The 26361-nt window shown below is 39.2% G+C and overlaps 1 protein-coding gene across 1 annotated transcript in view; it reads right to left on the bottom strand.

Moving 5' to 3' along the window:
- cog5 (component of oligomeric golgi complex 5) overlaps positions 1 to 26361 on the bottom strand; it is a 59634-nt gene that overhangs the window by 3851 nt on the left and 29422 nt on the right. The window contains exons 8-17 of the mRNA XM_046378484.1: positions 19778 to 19937; positions 18721 to 18833; positions 18506 to 18583; positions 15414 to 15495; positions 10656 to 10860; positions 8809 to 8970; positions 6597 to 6696; positions 6275 to 6385; positions 1806 to 1868; positions 88 to 191 (exon numbers count right to left, since the gene is read on the bottom strand). Of these exons, the coding sequence (XP_046234440.1) occupies positions 88 to 191; positions 1806 to 1868; positions 6275 to 6385; positions 6597 to 6696; positions 8809 to 8970; positions 10656 to 10860; positions 15414 to 15495; positions 18506 to 18583; positions 18721 to 18833; positions 19778 to 19937 (1178 nt within the window). The remainder of the gene's footprint in view (positions 1 to 87; positions 192 to 1805; positions 1869 to 6274; positions 6386 to 6596; positions 6697 to 8808; positions 8971 to 10655; positions 10861 to 15413; positions 15496 to 18505; positions 18584 to 18720; positions 18834 to 19777; positions 19938 to 26361) is intronic.

Below are 26361 nucleotides of genomic sequence, written 5' to 3'. Positions count from 1 at the left end.
AGTTTATAATTCAATCTCTGGTCCCCTCAGTCAAAGCACAGCTTCCTGAAATGGTTCCAGGGTCTTTGGAAAAGAAATGTTGCTTACCCTGAAAAGTCTTCTTGGTGTAGCGTGATGATAATGGCTTCTATGGAGTCGCTCACTGACTGAAGGAGAGGCTGCACTGCACTGCTCATCAGGGCCTGCACTCCCTGAATCAGAAACAAGCAAAAGAAACAAAATGAGCCCTCTGATGTAACCTTCTGTAATGAAAGCACAGAGGAGACACAAGCACACAAACCTAATTTTAAATCCAGCCACAGGGTAACCACAAGGACCCAATAACATGAACCTTTATGCTCGTTACCCGTGTCTTAGGGGTAACCACTGTTGCCGTGACAACTTGTGCAGTCATGTGAGTAGTGGGTACATTATGCTGAAAGTCTGATGCACATTTGAGATACAATATACAGCGGGCATGTTATCCGCTGTGTGGGTGTGCTGATAAGAGCAGTATCTTTTCCCAGCTAAATTTCCACCAACATCAGCTGAAATTCAATATCTAACCAGCTAGACTGTATGCACCTGTTGGGGTAATCTGTTTGATGTATGTGTATCTGCATGTGCGTGAGACAGGAATTTCAAAACAGGAAAACTTCCCCTTTGCAGACTGACGTACAGCAGAACAAAATAATACATGCGCACAGCTTGTAGAGCAGATCACATCAAAGGAATGAAAAAGTGCTGAAAAATGTCAAAAAGTGTTCATTTTGAACGGCACATATTTACTGCAAAACCTTTCCCCAGGTGAAAGAGACGCTAAAACTGAAAGTAACATCTGAAAACAAAGAATGGGACTAAATATTATTACTTTGATAAACAATTTTAATTTTGTCGAGAAATGAAAGCTGAATGATAAAATCACGACGTTCCTGGTACACATACATACACGACCCCAAAACTATTTCCTGTGGGTTCAGCTTCTGACCTGTTGCACTAATAAGCAGCTTCTCTGCCTGTTACTGGTTCTCCAAAGGAACCAAAGTAAAAGATTTATGGACTAAATTCGTACAATCCTACTGCACAGGTCTGTCCGTCAGAATGACAGCCCCTTTGATTACCTTAACACTGAGAGCTAGGAATCAGCTTTTTGGAAAAAATACCCAGAAATTTGAAAACCCAGGTCCTTTAACAACACCTATTGCTATATATTTTGTCTGCTGCACAATAAAAATAAAAAAAGTTAACTAATTATGAGTATACATACACGACATAAAGCAGATGTACATGACATATACCCTTGTCTACATGAACCACAAAAAGTATTTTTACATTGTTTTTTATGTTCATAAAAATAATATATTTCTATTTTTCTCATAATACAAAACGATCCAGAATCCTGGAGAACAAATACAGTCTTAACATCGGAAAGGGGTCAGAGCTGCACAGCAGATGACATTCACACAGATGGTTAGAAGACTTTTACACATACTTGTCGTTAAATGACTGTTCCAGCTTTTTCAATTTTAATTCAATTACTTTTGTTTAGTTATGTTATGATGACAGGATGTGAACTTCAGGCTTGTGGTAAACTGACAAAAGGCACTATCATAATGTAATATACTCAAGAGGACATTTTCTACTGCAGTATGTTACAGCAGCAGGTAAAAGTCACTCCATCAGCATGTGAGTATCCTCACATGCTGATGCATGGTTAGGAAGCTTTACTTTGGAACGTTCAGGGGAAAAAAAAAGAAAAATCAATAACTATAAAAAATAAAGTTGAACTAACAGAACTAAAAAAAAAAAGCAGTTTGCTGTGATACCTCCAAAGAAGAAGAAAGGGCCTCTGCAGCAGCGGCTGGACATGACCCCAGTCCTGAAATAATCTGCAAACACAAAACACAGCAAGTCACAGATGTACAGGAAACCTTCCACAAACCTTCCACTCATAAAAAGCTGTTCAAAGTGCTATGTGTCGAAGTGCATTGCCCCCCTCTGCCAAAAAAAACATCTAAGGTTTCCATTATAAAATGACACACAAACAACACACACCACCTAATGTGAAATTCTGAACAATCAATGAGGTAAATATCAGCTGGCAACAATGTTAAGCCGATATATAGAAACATCCCTTACAGCCATTAGCATTTAAAGAACTTACAGAGCTCTTGTTTCTGATTTTTATGTGACATCTGTTTCACAGTTGGGTCAGATTGCCTCTCCATACTTGTGTTATTATTTTCCCTTTGACTTTTTTCTGTTAAAGCTCTGGCACCTGAATTTTAAGTGTCTTCACTGATGGCTTTGAAAAGAGAGATGACCATAACATGAATCAGTACCTTGGCATCAGAAAGAGCAAGATATGGCCCGAATTCTGCCACATTTCTATATCAGCACTGACAGCTGTTTCCATTTCTATTGGGTCCTCACTGAAAGGGGAACTCATAAGCAATAAACAACATGTGAAAAGTGTTGTTTAATATAATAACTTACTGGATATTTATTTCATCACATCGGCATAAATTCCACAAATTTCACATAAATCCAAATTATTTTCTACTTAAAAAAAATACCATCTGTTAAACAACTTAAACTGTATCTCTGCACTGGGAAGAGATATGCACAGGTGCAATGAAAGAATACTGATTGTACCAGGTATGGTACACTTTAGTCTGATAAATGGAGGTGATTTTTCTTTTTTTTAAAAAAAGCATGACTAACGCTAAATAAATCAAAAACATCCTGTATTATATCTATACACTTATTCTCCCATCTACCCCTTCCTATTTCACAATCTGTCTTTGTCCGTCTGTCCTTCTATCCCTCCCTCCGGCTTCCTGCAATAAATTCTCACTCTGTTTTCACACAGTAAAATTTTAAAGGCCTGAGGTTAAATATTTAATGTTGGGGTAATCTGTTTTTTTATGCCATTAATCAGCGAGGCTAGTGTGCCAGGACACACCATACATCTTTAATGGAGAGAGCTGAACACACTGCACCCTGACTGCTTTCCCTTTTATCCCTCTTTAATTTCCTTTCCTTTTTCGTTTCACATATGTGTGTGTTTGTGTGTCCATGTGACATCCCTGGGCATTAGAAAGGTAATAGTGCAATCAGACTAACACAGTTAGAACACTTTGCGTGTTATTGTGTGTGCCATGCTGGAGCTTTCATTGTCACGCCTGTTTACAATGTTGGTGAAGAAAAATTCAATTTCAATTTCAATTTATTTCTATAGCACCTTTTACAATCAAAACTGTCTCTAGATGCTTTACAGAGACCCAGAGCCTGAACCCCCGAGCAAGCAGACAGTGGCAAGGAAAAACTCCCTTTTAACAGGAAGAAACCTTGAGCAGGACCCGACTCACAAGGGAGAACTATCCTGCTGATAGTCGGCTGGGTGAAGGGGGGGAATCACTGACAGAAAAGCTCAGAAAACATGGCAGGACAGAACTCTGGCACTTTTCTCCTTTGTGTTAAAAGCTCCAGGCAATGTAGCTACAAACACACATGTGCAAAATGACCTTCTGTAATTCAGTAAAGCTGATTAAGCAAGAAGAAACTAGCCACTGATTGCATTCTATGCCTCTTATGTCTCCATTCTTGTGAAATGTAGCTGTTGTGGAGCTTCTTATCTTCCCTGTGGTGTGTACAGTTGACATACCTAAAATGTCTTGTTGCATAAATATCATGAGTGCATTAAGAAATTTCTAAAGCCCCTTTCAAACATGCACCTTGTTATGTAATTGTGATGGCAATTTAACACATCTGATTAAGCGTAAACTTCTTGATGTTGAGGTTCTTCTCAGAACAAATCAGTCTTTTGTCACTGCCCGTTGCAGTGAGAGGAAAGAGACCTTCCCACCCTATATTTTCTGTTTTCACTCTGACCAATGCTGCATGGACTCTACAGCATAAGTAGCATGAAAGAAATTGAGTTTTAACAGACTATACAGCTGATGAATAAATCATGAAATCAAGAGGGCAAGATACCCTCAAGCTCATAATGGCCATTAATTAAGTCTTCAATGGCAAAATAATTTGTAAAATCAATCACTAATGTTTCCCGTCCAAAAAATGGAAAACTCTACATTCTTGTATATCATAATTACTTTGCTCTTTTTTTTCAGCACTTCTGCCTTCAATCTGAAAAAAAATTAGATCAACACCGATATTGAAGTTTCTACTTTTCAGGTAAAATGTAGAGACTGTGGTACTTAATGTCCTCTCATTTTTGTTTCCAAACTTAACATAACCTCAGTGACTAGTGGATCCCCACGCCAATCTCTACAAGCCAACAGAGCGATGTAGCCAACAAGATGGCTATGCTCACGGCTCTTCCTTTGGTGAAGTATTGTAATTTCAGGTTCAGCAATACAGGGTAGTCCAGTCCAGTGGTTCAGACAGATCTTTGTAAGGATCTGGGCACAACAGTCTCTGATTATCCATTGTTTATCCACGGCATTTTCATCCACTGATCCTTTCATTTTCATCGTAAAGTTCAAGCTGGACTAGCAATGGATCCAGGGAGGGTGAGGGTCGAAGGGCAGAGGATGTTGCTATGATGTTATGTTAAGCCCTTTGAGACAAACTGCTTGTAAAAATGGGCTATACAAATAAAGTGTCTAGTAAAATTGTCAGGGTGGGACAACCAATGCTAGTGGTTTAAGGAGCTGTGGGCATTAATCATCCCAAAAATCCACTGCTCTTAATTTACACCCTGCACCTCATTCTCCAGCGTTGATGAGTTAGTATTTCTCCCATAGGTAATAAATGTTTTATCAATAAAACCAAAAACAAACCAACAAATAAACAGAAGATTAAAAAAATTTGAAAGAGCTACTGACTGATGCAACTGCTGTTGCAAATGGTAAAAAAAAAATACAAATATAAATGAATCGATAAATAAAAAAATAAACTGTGATATAATATGGCCAGATTGTCCATCTCTAGGTTACAGAACAGATGCCATCAGGAAACAGAGAGGGATATGACATGACATGATCCTCAGCTGGAATCAGACTGGGGATGTTGTGCACAGTAACTAAATATCATACTTTCCAACTCTCTGCTCCCACTCTCATGCTAGGTGGAAAATATCATACAAGCATGGTGGCTCTCTGTAGCAGGCCTGTCACATGTGAGTTCAGCCATCACTTAACATTAAGCAACACACTCATTTTTGAAAGAGGAAAAAAACCATTTAACAGATAGATGAAGCCAGATATGGTATACATTTCATTTCATTTCTTTTCAATTTCACACATCAGCGTGTGTTTCCAGCTATTGGCAAGTACTACTGCATGTGTGGAAAAAAAAAGTTGTAAAAAGCCTTTTGTGGCTCCAGGGGGAGCTTTATGAAGTCTGATAAATCACCTTGAAGGAATCTGCGACTGAACTTTTGCCAGTCGAGTTGCATTGTGGGTAATGTAAGCTCCAGGTTTTGACAAGGGAAAAGAATGACTGGAAAATCAAAATGAAAATGATTCTCTTGCATCGATTTGATTCCCCTTTTTAAACAGTCCATCACCAGTGGAGTACTCATTTAACCGAGCGAGCTATTTTTGATTACTGTAACATGTTTAAGGGTGGTCACATTTTAAGTGCAAAAAAGAGTGGAATTAACCAAACACTGAAATGGCGAAAAAAAAACTGAAGTTGTAGGATAAATGTAACCAAACAAATATTGACTGAAAGAGAAGAATTCCATTTGTCTCAATGTTACTGCATCTTGAATATTTAGTTTAGATTTAGGTTCAAGTCTATGTGTAGAACATTAATTACATTTTTGCATTTGTGTAGTCAGTCTTATGTTACGAAACTTAGGAACCAAAATGAATGTCACACTTAACACTTATATACACATATGAAATATGAAATTGCTACAATGAACACACTTGCTGGTGAACAAATTCAATTTAACGTAAAACTGTCTCTAGATGCTTTACAGAGACCCAGAGCCTGAACCCCCGAGCAAGCAGACAGTGGCAAGGAAAAACTCCCTTTTAACAGGAAGAAACCTTGAGCAGCACCCGACTCACAAAGGAGAACTATCCTGCTGATAGTCAGCTGGGTGAAGAAGAGGTAGAGAGGATGAAAGAGAGAGAGAGAGAGAAACATACATGCAATAAACATCACAAATTACAAATAAAATAGTATTTTTGTATGTTATGGTAACATTTCTCTACAGGTATGATCTGTGATATCTGAAGTTATGAAGCTGCATTCTTGACATTAACTCTCAATGTGCAGGTGTTTTTGTTCAGCAGACAGACTGCATTTATTAGCCTACCTTGGCAACAGCCTGCTGCAGACGATAGAGGGAGTTGACCACAGCAACGTTCCTCCTCTGGCCCTCTGTTAATGGACCAATCACCTGGCTGGCATCACCCTGAGTACACAACTGCAAACAGAGAGGCAGTGCATAACATGTGCACACATGATACACACAATTATTGGATATGTGCTATAATGTTGATTTGTCTATCTATTTAAACATTCTTAAATATTTCTTTGCATTACAAACATATGGTGTGTTCACAAGGAACAGAAATGAATCTTTTAATACAGGATTGTAGAAACACACACACGCACACACACAATGCTGTACACACCAGCTGTTCAGACTTTACACAGAAGAGCTGGACAGTCTTGGCAGCATTCTTTGCCACGGCCAGAGAGAGGTTTGGATCTACTGATGCTACATTCAGCTCGCTGCAAACAAATAAACAAATGAATAAATACAACAGATTTTAAATGTCATTAAAATAATGTTGCTATACAGTATGGCTGTAGCTGAACTGTAGCTGGCTGCATAATGGTTTTATCAATAATGATTCATTTCATATGTTTTCTTTAAACAGGCGTGCACCTGTGGGTTAGGGAGAGACTACTTTTTTTGTGGCAGAATTAAATCATTTATTGTGTTGACAGCAACATGTCAACAGGTCAATGCCTCACTGTTAAAGGAAAGGTTCATGTTTTAAAATTACACGCTGATACTAAATTTATTAACATCAGTTAGCTGTACTTGATGAAGAAAATATTTTGATCCTATGCTTTTGAATAGAATGAAGTACCTCTCTGCTATACTGCGTTTGCTGTCACGGTGCCATTATCTCAGCTTGACATTTGCTAGAGAGTGTTGAAAAGTGCTTCTATTTCAGTGTGAGATAAAGTCAGTTAATAAACTCAGCCACGGTTGACATTCATCAGTTTGGAGAAACAAAAGCTGTAGCAGTAATTGAGTATCTGTCATTTCTTCATACTTCCTTTGTATAACCAACAGTGTTACATAAGTGTTCCACTGCAGGCCCTCTAAATTGGCCCTAAGCCAGTAAAACTGTGAAAAACCCTACTGTACACATTGCAACTAAAATATACAAAAACACCCAAGCAACAACCGTCTGATCATTGAGGAAGAGTTGCCATTTTGATTCATACACCACACTGCTACAGCTGAATTAAATTAGGGTTATTTAGTTGTATGCGACGCATCCTAAACGGGACTGAGCACCAACAGGATGAGATATCTGACAATGTTCTTTTACTAAAAGGATGTGAGTGAATTTCTTTTCATAACCGGTAACAGGCCATTGATGCAAAAAAAAAAGGCTTCAAAGTAATAATGATGTCTGCAAATAAAAGCCTCAGTGTGCTTAGTAAGTACTTGTCTGAAGCCCCCTTTGTAAAAGTGGAATTGGGGGGGAGGGGGGCTATTGCGTCCAGCGATTGTTATAACTTTCCAACATTCGCAACCTGACGATCAGATCTACTTTACAATTAGCGAAAGACTATGCCATTATCCCCACTCCTCTAATTTTTTTGCATCTCACCCCTCTTTGTGACTGCATTATGTTTGCGCCGCCTTATAGTGTAGGCACTCTGAAACAGCTATAAACAGCTCAGATTTTAGATGAGCTCGGACAAACAAACTACTTTGTTTGAAGCAAAATAAGAAAAACAGTAATAATTGCTTTTTTGGGCCGCTTGGGACACACAAACTTCTGAACACAATGCAGACAATATCATCACCTTTGAAGGGGGAACCTGTAAAATGTGGCCAGGATGGGAAGATAGAGTCATAAATAAATGAGGCAGCATATCACCAGAGTAAACCCCAAATGCTGCTCACTATAAAGCTTGCTGTAGTTATCTTTGGCTGTGGGTATAGCTACTATTAGCTGTGGAGCTGATGGCCCTTGAGTCCCACTGCCCATGGTGACTCCCTCCCATGATCTGAGTTGTAGTATAGACAAAATCCATTGAGCTCTAGAGCAACTAGCTCCACCAAGCCTCCCAAAGAACATGGCTGGGAATGTCAGAGGAAGAAACCTTGACGACAGGGCATACAGCACATTGATGATTTACAGCGGCTACATCTCCCAGCTATAGCTATTGGTCTACTGCCTCTAGCGGTACACAGTGGTATTACAAGATTAGCACACCATCATTATTATTATTGTTTCCAATTCATTTTATTTCTTCATTCATTTGAAGTTGTGTTTGTGCACACCTGATAAGTGATATCTGATACTCACTCTCTTTTACGTCTGTTTACACCAGCCCATCTCTGACTATATCTATCTGCTACCACAATACTAATGAGCAGCATTTTCGGTAAGGGACAAGAAAGACACCTTCAAAGTTGTTAAGACCACTGCCTATCATTTTGTGACTGCTTGAGCAACTGAAATGCCTTGTAGGATAAGTCAATAACATTCAAACATGTCAGCACACTGTCATGTGGCAGAGGCACTGAATGATTTTGTCACTTCCAGAGTGTCTTTGCTATAAGGCAGTCAGACTGGCATGTACTGCACTTGCCTGCTTATGGTCTTGATGATGCTTTCCAGCTCATCGTTGGAGGGTGGGTTGTGGCCGCCTATAGGGAACACGAGGTTGATAGGATCAAACAGGCGAGAGAGGGACTTGGAGAGGTAGGCTGCTTCATACGGCTGCAGAGAGTCCTTCAGAGCTTTCTCTGGGCTGCACACACATAAAGAGATACATCAAAATAACATACACAATAGATATGTTCAGAACATATGTACAGCCAATAAATGCTAAAGAAATAATTTTTAGTAGCATGGATATGGCTGCTGCTCCTTTCTATGGGCCACAATGGCCAGTCAGATCAGAAAATAGCATCTCTCTACTGTAAGGTAGCCTTTAAAGATTCAACATTTCATATCTATAAGGGCACCATGATACCAACAATCTGTTTACTGTCTCAGATTGACATAATAATACCCTTTAATTGGCTAAAATATATGTGCTGACATTTATTAATGGAGCACTTAACTGCAGACATAAAATGGAAGTAAAATGCCACTGTGTCTCATCCCATTACTATTCAGTGCCAGTGTGTGTGTGTGTGTGTGTGTGTACTGTATTCATCATCATTAGCTCATGACTGTATAACACAGTGATAGAAGAAGAGGAAAATGTTCAAACATCCCAATGTATGCTTGTGCAGTAGTCAGCAGCTTGACTGACTGGTGTGTAGTAGAGACCTGTGCTTATAAGCATCTGTGCACACGCTTCACAAGTGTTCATACAAGAAAGGACTTCTCTCTTGTTTCTGTCATGTCTTCACTTCTTCTCCATCCACCTGTTACATCATTCCTTTGTTCCTCAGTCTGCCCTCCCTCTTCTGCACTCCTTCATTTCACTGTCCTCCCTCCTACCTTCTTTACATATACTGCCTCTGTAACAACACATCACTTCATAAAGATACAGTAAGAGGGGGTGTTCATACACCAGCATTCTAACTGGGTGTGTACACATTTCATGATAGTGTAGATAATTTAAAAATGAGTAACAATTTTATAATGACTGTGACTAACAAACGGGATTTAATGTCTTTGAGGTATAAAATCCTCAAAGGTTCCACATATTTGGGATATTTGTGTAACATGCAGAGAGGAAAAAGGTTCCCTAATTATATATATCCTAATTATCATTACTTACAGGAGTGTATGAAGCTCTAGTTCTGGAAGACTGTGCCTTATATTGATTTATATTACAATTTGAAAATAAAATTCCTTTACAAGCTAAACTCTATAGTCTTTGTTGTAACTCTGCTTCAGTCATTCCTCATTGACTTTAGACTTTTAAGGGCCAGAGGGATAGATGTACTGTTATAGGAGAACCTGGACATCAGATTGTAATATGGATAAAGGAAATGGTAGCCCGTCTAGCTTTAGAGAGACATTTTCTAAAAAGCATTTTCTAAAAACATTTTCTTTTATTTTCTAAAAAGAAAAGATAAGAACATTGAGGGCCTTTAGAACCCCTGTGTGAAGTTTATTGAAACTCGGATTTCAAAAACTCCATTTAGGATTTAAAGCTGTAAAGAAACTATGTACTTCTCTAATTATTATAGATTTCTTTTGTTTACTTATTTATTTTTTTTGCTAGGGTTAAGAGTAATATATGTGCCTTTTTGTTAAATTATCAATGCTTAACAGAAAAAATAAAAAGATATGCTTGATCACTTGCAACTGAACTCATAATTAAAGTGTTAATCTAAACAAACCCAAAGGAAAAAAAAAAAAAGAAATGTTTCAAAATAAACTTTTCCACCTCGGTTCACACCAACCAAAATAGCATGTAAGGTGAGACAACACGCTGAAGTAACTGCTTGTGTTGCAGGCTTTGTGTGAGCTCACTTGTAGTCTTGTTTGCCGTGTGTGAAGAGGTCTTGACTGTCTGCCTCTGTGGCTGTGATGTCCAGAGATATGTCCGCTCCTCCACCACTCGTTAGCGCCCCCTGCAGGCTGGCGCTGTACTGCTGCAGGCGGCGCCAAAGCTCGTTATACAGTCGCAACAGCTTGGGATACTCTCCTTCAAATGCCTGCTTCAGGAAGGACGAGGCTAGAGAAAGAGAGAAAAGAGAAAAGCACGGGAAGGGGAGGAAACCGTTTATTATGGATGGTAATTCTGAGTAAAGCAACGAGTGAGCAAAGTCAAAAAGAAAAATTAGCTTCTAGTTTTGTTTTTTTTTTAATAACTTTAACAGAACATTTTGAACTTCTAACTACTGCTTGTACTTAACATCAGCACTGATCTTCTATTGTATTATATTACTGTATTGTATTATTTCAGTTAACCAACAATCAGCAGCAAAAGAATGCAGGGTGCCAACATATCCAGTATTGTCAACACTGTACAAGAGATGTATTCATAAAATACAAACTTTATTGTGGCTGCACTTTTTCTCCTTCTTTGATTCTATAACGCACAGAGGTCCTGAAGGTGTGGACTTAGGAGGAAGGACTGCCTTGACTCCAGTTTCTATTTGCGATGTGCTATTCCCCTTGTCTCCATCTGTTTCTGACTGAGTGAATGATGACTTTACACCACCAGTTGGTTGAGCGTAAGCGTTTCCCCATTGCTCTTTCAAAAGCAGTCCAGGTTTTAACCTTGTCTTGTTTTATTAGTAATGTGGTGGTTTTAGGGCCTATACTCCTCTTTTCAACCATTGATTTGCTGGTTTTCTTACCCTCAGCTTATGTTAAAAAATGGTTACAAGAACAGTGCATAGAGTACAATACAAAATGGGTGCACTGGGAGAAGAGAAAGATGGCTGGAAATAAGCAAGAAGAGGAAAGAACCTTTCCTGTCAGAAGATTTGACAGTACATCCAACAGTGACGGAGATACAGAAAGTGAGAAATAGACAAAGAAAGACTGGCTCAACGTTTTGGTCAATATTCTTACAGATATTATAAAACAGTTTTTATTTACAACTTCTATAAGCTTCTATTTTAGTATGAAATATCATACAATCTACTTATCTTTTAATTTGTTTTACTGCTGCTGTGACACTTTTACTTCCCAAAGTGGGATAAATGGCATGTATCCTATTAAGTGGGGTTTTAACAGTTTTCAATTCAATTTTCAATTTCAATTTATTTCCATAGCACCTTATACAATCAAAATTGTCTCTAGATGTTTTACAGAGACCCAGAGCCTGAACCCCTGAGCAAGCAGACAATGGCAAGGAAAAACTCCCTTTTAACAGGAAGAAACCTTGAGCAGGACCCGGAACACAAGAATAAAGACAAGTAAAGCTACAGGAGGCTGGCATAACATTGAAAGAGATTTATAGAGGAAATAATAATATCATTATAACCAAATCCAAGAGCATGGGAAGATAGGAGGAGGCAGAAAGAGGAAAAACTTAACAGCAGCGCTTTGAACTTAAAAACTTAAAACTTAAAAACAGAACACCTCCCTACACTTCTGACAAAAAGCCATCTAGAAGTAATTTTTTCTTTCATTAAAAAAAAAGTCCTTTTCATTGTGTTTCTACTATGTATGTGTGTTGAAAATACACTGCTGCTGCTACACTGATTTGGATTTTTTTTGCTTTTTTTTTAAACTGTCCATCATAAGTGTGACAGAATAACAGGAACACAATACTAAATCTATACAGTTCTCACCGACCCCTACTGGAGATGTCTTTTAAAAACGGCTCAGTAATTCCTTTGTAATCTTTTTAGGCTAGGATTAGAAATAGTGCTGTTGTCTGGACTATATTCAGTGGCGGATTAATCGACATAGAGTTGTAGTCAGTAATTAAGGTAACAGGATGATGTATGAAAGATTGGGTTGTTTGCTGATGTATTTTTAATAGCTTTCAGATGACAATAGTGCTTTACGACATAGAGGAATAACATATCAGAGACACACAGTACTTAGCAGATACATTCAGTTTGACTCTGCACATGGGATTTGGTAACAATAAGAGAAATATACAATATCATCAGCCCAATCATTTAATCAACCACAACGAAGAAAAGAAGAAGGGAGGACAAGTAATATAAAGACCTATACAAACATGCCTGCATTACTCACATATTAACAAGCACCTCACCCTTCCTATTTATTTTTGCTCCAGAATATCTTCAGCACACAACTTGCTTGCATACACACACACACACACACGCACACACACAGCATGACAGAAACTGCAGGCTTATCAGTAAAGTGTGAGTGTGAAGCCAAGTATGTTAGTAAGCAGCCAAATCCGCCTCTCCTGTTCTCACTTTGTTATTCCCTGTAATCAGACAACTCTGTGCTGAAACGCCTCCATATGATCGTGAGTGAATGCATGTGTGTGTGTGTGAGTGTGTGTGTGTGTGTGTGAGAGAGAGAGAGAGAGAGATGTTATTGTTAGCATAATTAAGAACTCTTCTTCTGAGTCCTGCTCTCAAAAAAATTCACTCATGCACACACTGTTCATTTATTTATTTTTCTACTCTCTTTTGTCTTTGTGCTATACTTCACAATGCACATTGCAAAGAGACTCTGGTGAGATGATAAACAAGCAAGGACTGATTGCAACTGGTTCCAAATTGTTCAAGTCCTAAGTAGCACTTAACTTGAAAACTGATCGATTTCTCTTACTGACGTGTGTGTGCTGCAATCATCGGGATGCACAATCTCTCTGCGTTTCTTTTCACGTTGGACTTCCGCAAAAGCAGGAAAGGAAAAGACATTCAAACGTGTGGATGCAAAATTAAAAATATGTCTCAACAATTTTTGACACTGCATGTTATTAAATTAGAGAAAAGTGTTGTATGTATCTCTCCAAGCAATTACAAGAGCATCTATGAGCTAACGTTAGATTGACACAAGCAGCCTTACCAGATGTTTTCGCTTCTTGAGTAGGAAGACGTTTAAATTATGTCCAGTTTCATCTATTTTAGATCATGTTAATCAGACTTGGTTAGACAATGTCCAGATCTTTCAGGATTTATTGTCAGTGTTGGAAAAATTTGATTTTTTTACTTTTTTGCCCTCTTATATTTATATTTTTGTGCTCTTTACAAAGAGATATAGTTAGTAGTTCTCAACCAGGGATCCATAGCAGTATCATGGGGATCAGTGAGGACTACTGAAATAAATATTTGTATATATAGATTATTCCTCATTATCACTTGTATCACTTAAAAGTGAAGCATACTTCTTATTCAGATACACATTGGGGACAACAAAAGAACTCAAAAACTGTTTTCTGTCCACTGAAAACAGCTGCAGCACAGTGAACCTCTCATACACATCGCAGGGGGGGCGACCAGTACCATATATACAGATGGATGACGTCTCTACTTCCTCCAGTTGTTCAAAACTGAAACCAAAATATGAGAAATACAAGCCCCACCATCTTGTGCTGGTGACATAATTTGGAGCCAGATTCTGTGCAGTAGTGATAGAGCAGTGGAGCCACAGTATCGAGTTCCCGGCCCAATGATATGCCCAAAAAGCGACCCCCCTTTTTATATAGCGTCAAATGACTAATTAAAACCAAACTCAGAAAAAAACAACACTTTGACACACATCTGCATGAAAGGAACTACCTTAAAAGACAGAAACCACCTTCAGGTTTAGTCTGTGTCCATTCCGCTAGCATGGAGGACGATGGGTTCCATGACCTGTATTAGAGCCAGCCACCAGGGGGCGATCAAGATGTTTTGGTTTCACTTTTGGGGATATCTCATCTTAATACACTGGATAGTCAACGGGAGTAATAACTTCCAAAGAGTAAGAATTAAAGAGTTAGGGTACTCAGATTCCTTTTCGTGGTACAGAGTAACACTCGAGTTTTTCAATTCACGTTATCAGTTATTATCAATATTCGTGCAGTAATATTATGAGCAACTATTCACTCCTCATAATGCCCGCTCTTAAAATACCTCCTTAAATTTATGTTGAAGAGTACCACAACTGACTGCCTGCTTACTTTACATTCAGGTCAAATTACTTGAATGAGGTATTGCAGAGGTACTTTTAATGTACAGGTGTCTCAAATGTGCAGCTGAAGGCGAGGGGGTCCTTCAGACATTTCAGCCCATCCAAAGGCGTCTCTCACTCACAAAGGGACCTGAGAACTGCTCATTTAAATCTTGCTGCACAGAACTTACAGAATAACACTGCATTAACAGGTCAAGTCTGTGGTGTAGTCGCCTGCAGTATTCAGAATGTTTTTAGACTAATTACAACATTCCAGACAGCCACTGGTCTCTGCTCTCTGCAACTGTGTGGCTTTTTAAAAACTGCAATTGCGAGCAGTGACTTAATACAAAGTAAGGTTGTACCACAGGCCAACACTGATTCCAAGCTCTGATAGCTCAATGAACAACAGGCTGTTTATTACTTGCAGCCCCATTGATTCCCTGCTGTTAAATGTGCTCTTGTTACAGCCTGATGATTATGGCTCACTAAATGAAGCCTCCCACTACTTGTTTGTGCTGCTGTTTGTGCAGCAGCTATCTACTGGCTGCCTGAGAGAAACCTTAAAGATTTACATTGTTTGAAAAATGTCTTTTGGACTTGAATTAGCTGTACTGAGATTTTAAATCGTCTGGATCCTCTTAAACTGGACTAGTGGGGACTAAGGGGAAGGAAAAATGCCAGTCTTACCTTCAGTTGCTCTGTGAAACTGCTCACTGAGTGTGTTAGTTACATCATTCCAGAAGGTGTAGAGGATGTCAGGCTGACCATCCTATAATCAAGCAGACCGCAGAGAAACACAATGATTATCAAATATCCTTGTAGACCCTTATGTGTGACATGAGTAGACAAATAGCTGGAAACAGGTTTGGTGTTAGGGTGGCAGCTGCACTCCAAAGTGGCAAAGAAATGATTATTATTTGAATATTATACAACAGTAGATTATATGAACACTCCAGAAAAGAGCTCTGAAGTGAAATCTGTATGCAATAGTACATAAAAGTCAGAATTTTGAAAATAGTACATCACAATGATCATTATCTATCATGTATCATTACAGATACTGCCATCGCTGAGGTAGTCAGTCATGAAGCTAACTGTTCTGTGATACTAGTAATGGAGAAGAAAGAGAGCAGTAAGTGCTGTCACATAGGCAAAGAAACCATCACAGACACACAGTTTGACACACAGAGCCTACGGAAAGTGCTTTAATTATCTAATGGGACTGGACATGTGTGCCTGTATATTCTCCTCTAATCCTCCATTAGAGAAGCCTGTTGGAGGGCTGCTGTTCAGCTGTCTGACCTCTCCTCCTCACATCCATTACATCCTCACTTCCTCCACTTTTTTTTTTTTTTGCACCTTCACTGTTACCTCTGTCTCCTTTTTTCTTTCTTAATGGACCACCTCTATGTGAGCAGAACAGAAAAGGACAGGAGAAACAGATACTGTTGATATGAGGCTTTTGTTCCTTGTTTGGTCTGGATCCTTAATTCCAATGAAGGGAAATCAAAATTCTGCTGCGTATGGTAATGATTCAGACCATAGTGTGTTTTTGACTGTTTTCTGTTTCATCATGATAATGCACTTATGCACAATGCCAGCTCCTTAAAGAAAAGGTTTTCCAAGTTTGCTGAGGAAGGACTTGACTGGCCTTTACAAAACTCCAACCCCATCCAACAATCTTTGGGTGAACTAGAACGCAGGCTGATCAGAGATGGACATCACTAATGTACTTCTGTCTGAATGGGAGTTTAATCCCTGTATCAAGGTTCAACATCTAGAGGAAAGACTGAAACCAGAACAGTAGTGTCTGTCATGGAAGCAGGTTACAAGAAAAGTTCACCAAAAAAAAAAGAAAATTCAGTCGTTATCTAGCCACCCCAATGCAAATGGACAGTCAAAGTTTCTCAGTGCACAAAACATTTCTGGAGCTTCATGTTTTGAAACAAATAAACAAAAACATAACAAAAGAAACCCACAAACAATTAACTTGAAAAGATGTTATTTACACCAGAATGTTGACTGTTCTGCACATGCATGCATCCTGAGACAAGTTCAGCGCACGCCTCAGTATACCTGCTACCCTGAAGCTTCCTTCAAACACAACAGAGAGAGCTCTACTGAAGTTACAGAGGGTTACGCCTACACCCAACTGGGGTTATGATAGCAAACAACATTCTCATCTGGCAGCACATATATGTACGTTCAAACCTTCAGCTTAGCAGCTACAGGGAAGAAAAAGCCTTTTAAAAGGGTTTAAATAACATTTTTTTTCATCAATTTGGGATCTGTGGCCTAATTTTTTTATTATATTGGTCGAGCTATATGGAGCCACTCAGTTGCTTTTTTTTGTTTAGTTTTTTTTCACAGTATAAACAAGCCCCCAAAACCTTACCCAGCTTACCATCGGCATGGGTGTGAGTAGGTCATGACTGAGTTTTCATTATTGGGCAAACTGTTCCTTTAATGCCCAGAGAATGACATGCTCAACAATCACATCTGACTGGAATGTCCAGCTGCCCAAAACGTATTGGGGCATGCATTACTGGTACAGAACAAAACAGAAAACAGAGTATTACGAACTAAAAAAAAAAAAACAACACTAACATCTGAAAATCAATTGTGAAAACGACAAAAACTGGCAGCACGGATTGGAGTAACACAGTCTTAGCTCTTCCAGCATGTTAATAGTCTGGCAGCAACATCGTGTAAGAACATTAGCTCAGGAGATAATTCTCATGCTGAGAGCTGAAAAGAGGAGAGTCATAATAATCAAACCTAAGGGAAATAAAAGTATCAATGATCTTCTCCTTTCACTGCCTTCCAAAGCAGAGATTGTTTTTCTGTCCGTGTCTAATGAGAGGGTGATGAGTTAATTGCCGTCTTATGAAGAAGCCATGATTGGGGGGGGGGGGGGGGAGTGATTTCAGGATTAAATAAAAAAAAAAAAAGTATAATTCACTAATGTGTGTAACTATGGTAAATAAAGCCTGGGGATTGGTCTAACAGCTATTTCTGAATGCAAAGATTTATGCTCTACTACACTAATGATTACATCTTACAAAATATTCTAATCCTCAGGAAAAATTACAGAACATTTGTCACAATCAACACCTCAGTTGTCTGAATGCTTCTCTTTGTCACCTTCTCCTCCTTTATATTTATTTACTCTACATTAAAATGTAACTGCTAAGAACAAAACGATGCGTTGATGTTCACTTTCCTACGGAAACATGGCACTCCAGTCCACAACAGTGAAGAGAGGGAAGCTTTGCATTTAGACATGTCATTAGGTCTCCAACTCACACCTCTATCTCTGGGTAATTGGGGAGAGCTTTGTTTCCATAGTAACAGTCTTCCGCTCTGATTTGTACATCTAGGTTTCTGTGGAGGTAAGACACGCTGAGTATGGTCATGATAGTGTGTTAATGGCTGCCATGATAACTATTGATACTACTACTACTATTTACGAGTTTAGGGAGCAGGTGCTGGGGGGCCCGTTGTTTTTCTTTTCTTCGGTCTTGCTCGCTGAATAAAGCTGACCCCCAATTCATTAAAAAAAAAATAGAAATTTAACAAAAATTGTAGAACTAATTTCATGATCTTTACACATTTCATCACAAACTGCTTTACACACACTTTGGAGACCACAGAGAGGTTAATTAGAAAATACTAAAAACTAATTTTCTCTTTGTTAATAACTACATGGACAGATTGGAGCCTTCTCAGCCTATCATTACAGGTATTATACCAAAAGTAGAGCAGTGGTGCCCACCCACCTTTATGATCTCATCAATGAAGCACACATGAGTGACAGGGTCTCTCTTCTTCATAAGGACCTTTTGCAGATGTTGCACCTGGAAAATATAAATAATAAACTTCATATCTTCTTCATCAGTCCTGCTCATTTCTTTGTAGTTGTTGTTTACAAAATGCATTATTCAACACTCTGGCTGTACAGTCAGTCAGTTAGTGGTCTCTCTGAGCTGCTTACTTGTCTGCATGCAGCACATATCTGGTCCATCAGTTTCTCCAGGTTGGTCCACAGAGCAGCACGGAAAGCTGCAGTATTGCCTGGTGTTGGCAGCACTGCTCTGCCTGGTGCACCTGGAGGAAGAAATCCACTGTGTGTAAGCTTTCTGTTTGTTTGGCTGGGAAATGGAATGGAATGACACTAGTTTCACATAACTCATATCAAAAATAGAGTAGTGTTATTCTATTTCTTTCTCATTGTCATCAAACCGCATTAAAAAAAAAAAAACAAAAACCAACAAAGATTTAGTGGAACTCTCCACATTTCTGTGTCTGTCTGTGGTTCTCAGCTCCAAGCCCCATTGGTTCCTCCAATACACCAAATTTATATTTTCTTTTTTTTTTAAAAGGTTTTCCCAAAACAGGTAGTCACCATAGATTTGATCAAAAATTGCTTAAACAAGAGAAATTGGTGCATTTGTTGGGTACTATTTTCAGTGTGGATTAACCCACATTTGGTGTTCCAGTGAGTATTTGGGGCAGCAGGACAGAGTATGTGGAATTGATTCAAAATAAGATACAGTGAATGTGTTCGTGGTCATGAAGGAACATGTCACCCAGTGCAACAGTGCGGCTCACTGTTGTGTTTAATACATAAAACACAATACTATTAGATAGTAGCAGCACAATCATTGTTCTTTTATTTTTGTTCAAAACAGAAAAACACAGAATATCACCAGAATAGCATTTTTAAGACTTTGACACATTTTTATTTATATATCCATAGATATTTATTTTCTTTAGTGATGATCCAAAAATATGAAATATGCCAGGGGAATGGGGGAATAATTAGAATGATGATGTGGTCGGTACATCAGAGCCGTGAAAATGAAACGCCCTCAAGCTAGAATTGACTATTCTCTGTGGCCATGGTATAATAATCTATTTTGGATCAAGCTAACTCATGAACTAGGTCAAAACATAAAATTTCATTGTCTTTCATCTTTTAAAAATGAGGAGTGCTAGTGTGTGTATATAACCAAAACTTCTTAATGAGCTATAGCATCCTCAGGTGATACCTCTGGGGTTGGCTGGCTGTGTCAGACCCTTGATGTCCAGAGCACTGCTGATGTTGTCCTGTATGGTGGTCCTGTAACCCCCCACTACAGAGCTGATGGTCCCTCTTAGACTGCCCAGGTTGTAGAAGACCTGCAGGGCCGTGCCGACCTGAGTGGGATTCTGACGGACCAAAAGCAGAAATAAAGACAAAAGTTAGGGAGAGTCGTGAAGCTGGCAGTCGTCCATGGTGCTGTTTTTAACACAATGAAATCAACTTAATGGGTCTGCTGGTTCCACACACAAACACTCGAGCAGCGAGTACAGAGGTGACAGCAGCAGCTAAAAATACACCTTACATTGATTTAATGAGAGAGAGCTGTGAACATGTAGCAAGGCAAAGTCAAGACAAGAAAAAGTGAGAAGAGAAGAAGTTTATAAACACCATATTTGCCCCACAGCGCCTTTGAGTTGGAGTAATTTCTTAAAAAGGAAAAAAAAAACGACAATCTGAAAATCTTCCTACTGAGCCGCACACATCATAGCATGAAACTGAACCATAACAGGAACCAAAGGCGTTCATTTGAAGCAGCTGTTTAGAAAGCTGTTGTTGTTTAGTACAATGTGGAGACACGCTTTGTTTGAGAAAAAGACTGCAGGCAATGAGGTGAAGTCTGCTGAGAAAAGCAGGAGACTGAAGGAAGTCCTACATCAGAGCGTAGAAGACTAGACAGCTCTGGATGTTCAGATTCTCTCTGTGCTCTCAGTGCTTGGTGGAAAAGTTAATACACACATACACACACACACATACACACAGTGAATGCAATAGGACAACAATGCATTGAGCAATCCAGAACAAGTGTTGAACACATCCTGATTAAATAGCTGAATTTGTTAAATTAAAGCCATTGAAGTATACATTTTGCTTAGTTGCCATGCATCTTGTTTTGTCCTCTCAGCCTGTATTTGGTGTTTTTAGTTGATGTGGCCTTGAACTATTTGTTAATCTTTTTTTCACTGCTTTAAAACAGTAATTCCTAATGATACAGTCAGTAAGGTTAATGCAAGCTGGACCCAGATATGAGACATAAAATGGACGGATGGACTAACCAACAACAACAACGAAAAAAAGATTAACAGAAGTTATTCTAAGTTTTTGATTTAAAATGGGAACTTGCCCATTATGAAACAATGAGCTTCCTAGCAACTGCAGCTAGCATTAGTGACAGTATTTGCGATGTGTTTACAGTGTTTGGTCTGATGGTGCTGACAGAAATTCGATTAAAAAAAAAAAAAGATTGGACAGCCTCCTGCAGCATAATCCACTGTCACAACAATCCCATTTATAGTTCATAGATGTTTAACATCTCCTGACAGCTTGCAATCACACATAAAACATTTTATAACTAACATGACTGTCTGGGTCAGGGCAAGAAAAACCATATAAGACCTTTGTAAATGCAATTTAAGACTTAACCCCTACCAAGGCATGTTTTTAGGAAACTAATTTAAATGCTTTTTAAGACTAAAAGTATCTGTGTCTGATTTAAACTGGAAAAAGTAGTGCACAGAAAATGTTAAATGCATGCAAAACAAAATCAGTTTCAAAATAGCTCAGAGGCAAAAAAAAAAAAAAAAGAGTCAAAATTAAACTTTAATTTAGGTTCCCAATAGCCACTTTATATAGCTGCTCATTTAAAGGGAGTTTGGAGAGTTACCAGATCTTATCATCTGTCACCATTAACACTCCCCCAAAGTTACTGATTGGTGCAACATTTAGCCACTGGGGCTCAATTCATTTCAGATTTTTGGGAAAAAAAAAACAATATAGAGGAACTATTATGGAGAAGAGGAGGAGTTTTTCTACGTGGGTCAGTTGAGCTCCCACTCAACAGATGGGCTACAGGGTCTCTGCTGGCACAATCAGAGCGCTGAGGTGAAACTAGCTCCCACACAACCCAGGCAGCATGTCCAACTGCTTACATAACATTCACAATAAACAACTCCCATGGCTGATATAAGAAGCTGTCACCGTGTGTGTGTGTGTGTGTGTGTGTGTGTGTGTGTGTGTGTGCGTGTGCGTGCAGTGCATATGCGTGTGTATGTCTCTAGAGCCCCATATGTCCACACACAAGGCTACTCCAGCAGTAGTCAGGATAAAAATACTTCTACTGAGGGTGGAATACAAAAGAGGGGAGAGGAGTGTGTGTGTGTGTGTGTGTGTGTGTAAGAGAAGAGAAGAGGGGAGGGGAGGGGGGAGAGAGAGAGCGAGAGAGCATGTGTCTAATTTTGGGGGGGAAAAAAAACTGCTTATTGTCTAAATGTAGGAGTAAAAACCACTAGCTAAGACTTTGGAGAGACCTTTAAAGGAACAGTGACCTGAAACTTTTCCACCAGCTTCTGGCACACCTGTTTAACCTCTCTGCCTGTACAAACCACAGGACCTAAACCACAAATCCACCACTTTGTACTTTGTCATTTTGCACTTAAAGTTACGCTACAGTGGATAAACCCAACATTTGCTGTGCAGATGCTTTACATTAAAAGTCCTTGAGGTATCAAACTGTTTTGTTTTCCAGGCAGCTACAGGTTTTAGTGACATACAAGGAGGGCAGTGAAACCATTAACAAGGTTGGAATACATTCACTTCTATCATATACAATAAATATATAAATAACGAGAATTTTGACAATGGCAGGATTCTGCCAGGTTTTCTTTTGTGAAATCTATTAAATTCAGGCATTCTGAAACAGGCTATTATGAAATATGAATAAAGGCATTTCCATCTTCATTAAAAACCAGCTAAAATCACGGCAAAATCCTTCCCTACACTCATCTTCCTTATTTTCATCTCTTTTGTCACAGTTAAGTTAGTGTCACATGTCATCAGTTGTGTGTTCACTCAACGTTTGTCCTCTGGGTTCGCTCACAGGCTGTCAACATATCACTTTTCCAGAAACAGACTCATCACCGAACGGTAATCGAAACGGTTCCCAGGTGCAACTACTACCAAATGATGATTGACAAGGTTAACATTTTTAAACAAATAAAGCAGACTGAATGTTCACTGTGATGAATTATTTATCCCAAGCAAATTCAAGTCCTGCAGTCTCATTTTCACTCAAGCGATCTGCATTATCATAAATTTTACACACTTCAAAAATATGTCAGTATAATAGTTGCTTAAATTAACAATCACTTCAGTCTGCTTGTGATATCTTAAAATGTAACGCCAAAAGAGGCAATATTTTAATGAGCGTGGCTGATTTTAAATGTCAGAAGAAAAAAATAAAATCCAGAAGTAGATTTAATTTTCCTTTTCATCTGTACTGCTTCTTCATGGGCTACTTCCATTTCTGTGATCTCCTTCCGGACTCATGAGGAATCATGCTCCACTAGCCCTAAAAATGACCAGGAACTACAGACATTGTAAATTTTGAGTTTAGATCTTTATTCTTTAAAACTATAAGTACTCATATTAAAAGTAGCCTTTCATGTGATCTGTTCCCCTTGCTGTTATAAGTTCTGTCTACTTGTCACTGAGACTTCAATTTTTAAAAGAAACCATGTGTTACGAAGTTCTACCCAACAAAGAGTGTCTAACTGATTCTGTCTGTCTGTCCATTCTGTCTCTTGTGAGTCTCTCAATTTAATGAAGCGCAACTTAACGGATGCTAAATCACTGGAGTGCCTCACAACATTAACACCACTGACAGGTGAAGTGAATAACCTTCCAACCAGGTGGAGCTTCCAGCCTCAGTGCATAGGACCCAAGGGACCCAACATTCCAATGCCTGTGACAACAAAATACCACCAGAGGTCCCGGAAATTCAGCACCTCCACCCTTCTGTTTATCTGTTTTAATAGATTCTGTGTACATTTCTACAGCTTTAATTTCATCAGTACAACAAGAATATCACACTCACCACTCTGCTGTCCTAAAATTCTGTATTTAACAGAAAAGCAGAAACATTTTTTTTCCATTCACCAATTCCATCTACTTTGACAGTAGCTGCCACTGAATGGAGGGGGAAAAAAAAGGCGGTGAAACTCCTCATCTCAGGCAGAGGTATTGCACATAAAGAGCCCTCCACCAGTTTGAAGGGCACTTACCCTCTCATTTCTGATAGCCGTTAATGTGACAAATGGGCAGAAGGAAGAAGATGAAATAAACACAATTTGACGGAACGATAAGAGGTGTAATCAGAAAAGGAGAGATGTCTTGTGACCGAGAAAGACGTGCACCTGGTCATAGAGACTCTTGCATACTACCAGCCTAGCCTGATCCACATTCATCTCTCCATGCTGAAGTAGAACATAGCAGAACATAGCTGTACCATTAGCACACAAGATGAAACACCACTACAACACTTCTCTGGACACAGACAATGTGTCATCATGAACACTGAACAGAGTGTCACACATATACACACACACATGCAAGAACAGGTTTTCTTTAATGGGACACTGTCCCCTTGAGAACGTGGCTTTCTGGGGCAGATGAAGGTTAGCAGAGCTCACGTGTGCTCCCTTTCTCACATGTATTTTTACAGGATGACACATTTACAAAATGTGCATTGCTCTTCTACTGTTGTCCTTCTCTTTAAGTCAGCAACCACAGCTTAACGCATTTTGAAACTTTTAATCATTACAAATCTGAATGCAAAACAAAAAATTATCAGACCTCGGAAGAAGTGACAAAGTGAAACCAGCACACAGACCTTCAAGGTGAAGCAGACGTTCCCAATCGTACACAGACAATTGCTTAGCAAAAACTGGACACTGGAAGAGGAGTTAATACTAATGGTCTCTGCCTGTAGCAATTTACAGACTTCCAAAATAACAATGTGAAAAATTATGCTTGGAGGAACATTTCGTTTGCCAAATCGTTTCCTCGTCCACGAATTCTCATAAACCCACACAGAGTAGCGCGTCCATCCTCTGTCTCCCTATGAGCTTCAGCCTTCTTTCAAATGGAGTGAAAACAACAACAATGGCAACTGCTGTAGACAAGATACACTATATCGCCCAAAGTATTCGCTCACCTGCCTTTACACACATATTAACTTAAGTGACATCCCATTCTTAATCCATAGGGTTTAATATGACGTCGGCCCACCCTTTGCAGCTATAAGAGCTTAGGAGTGTGTTTATGGGAATTCTTGACCATTCTTCCAGAAGCACATTTGTGAGGTCAGACACTGATGTAGGACGAGAAGGCCTGGCTCACAGTCTTCACTCTAATTCATCCAAAAGGTGTTCTATCAGTTTGGGGTCAAGACTCTGTCAAGTTCTTCCACACCAAACTCGCTCATTCATGTCTTTATGGACCTTGCTTGGTGCTCTGGTGTGCAGTCATGTTAGAACAGGAAGGGGCCATCCCCAAACTGTTCCCACAAAGTTGGGAGGGTGGATTTGTCCAAAATCTCTTGGTATGCTGAAGCATTCAGAGTTTCTTTCACTGGAACTAAGGGGCCAAGCCCAGCTCCTGAAAACAACCCCACACTTCTCTATTCAACACCTTTCAGATGAACTGGAACAGAGATTGTGAGCCAGACCTTTTGGTCCAACATCAGTGCCTGACTTCACATGTGTTCTACTGCATGAATGGGCAAAAATTCCCACAGAAACACTCCAAAACCTCGTGGAAAGCCTTCCCAGAAGAGTGGAAGCTGTTATAGCTGCAAAGTTGTCTATGTACTTGGAATGCAATGTCATTAAAATCCCTGTAGGTGTAATGGTCAGGTGGCCCCATACTTTTGTCTCTATGGCATACCAAAGACACGTGCCTTCTCTTCTCTCTTTCACCACGACTACCACCATGACTAAGCTACTGTTTTCACCATCAGAAACTAAGTTAACTGGAACCAGATGGCCATTGTGCATCTCTTGGCAACCCTTTTGCCAACCTGCACATAACAAAATTAAGCTCTATAACTCCAGATGAACTTGAGGTGGGCAAACCAAAACAGGTTCCTCCCGGATAGTTTTACAGTTAGGCTGTTTTCAGGGGGAAAAAAATGCACTTTTGCCACAGCAAGGCTCCAAAACAGACACAGAATGGGGTATGAGGAAATGCAAGGCAGAGTGTAAAAACAGATTTTATTCATCTGCAGTTTTATTAGACTCAGCCAGAGCCACTTAATGCAGTAAATAGGCCATGATCATTATTTATATCATTTATGCATAAGTTCTTTTCCAGAATCATCTTCTGGGCTTTAGGATTTTAAAAAATATTGGATCTTTTTCAGTGTATGTTTGCCAATATCAAGTAACAAGTGAGAGAGTAAAAATAAGATGTCCACTGAGGTGCAGGCTGTTGTATTGCAGTATTGTCCATGGTGCTGATGAAGCTGTCACCATGTCGTTTTAATATAGCGTATAATTCACATTGAATAAAATTTAGCACTAAAAAACACTAAAAAAAGTGTTATCCTTAAAATATGAAGTAAATCATTTCAAAGTAGTCTTAAAATGCATAATGCAGGTGGATGCACCGATCTCTGATGATTGGTTTAGGAAAATCGGGACCCTCCCTCACAGTTACGGTGGAGGCAATTTCAGACTAATCCATGTACCTTTGGCCTGATGGATTTTCTCTTCTTTC

The sequence above is a fragment of the Scatophagus argus genome, chromosome 22 (genome assembly GCF_020382885.2).
Source record: "Scatophagus argus isolate fScaArg1 chromosome 22, fScaArg1.pri, whole genome shotgun sequence".
In the NCBI taxonomy this organism is placed as follows: domain Eukaryota; kingdom Metazoa; phylum Chordata; class Actinopteri; family Scatophagidae; genus Scatophagus; species Scatophagus argus.
Note: the sequence above shows the minus strand (reverse complement) of the source record. Positions and strands in the feature narration are given on the sequence as shown.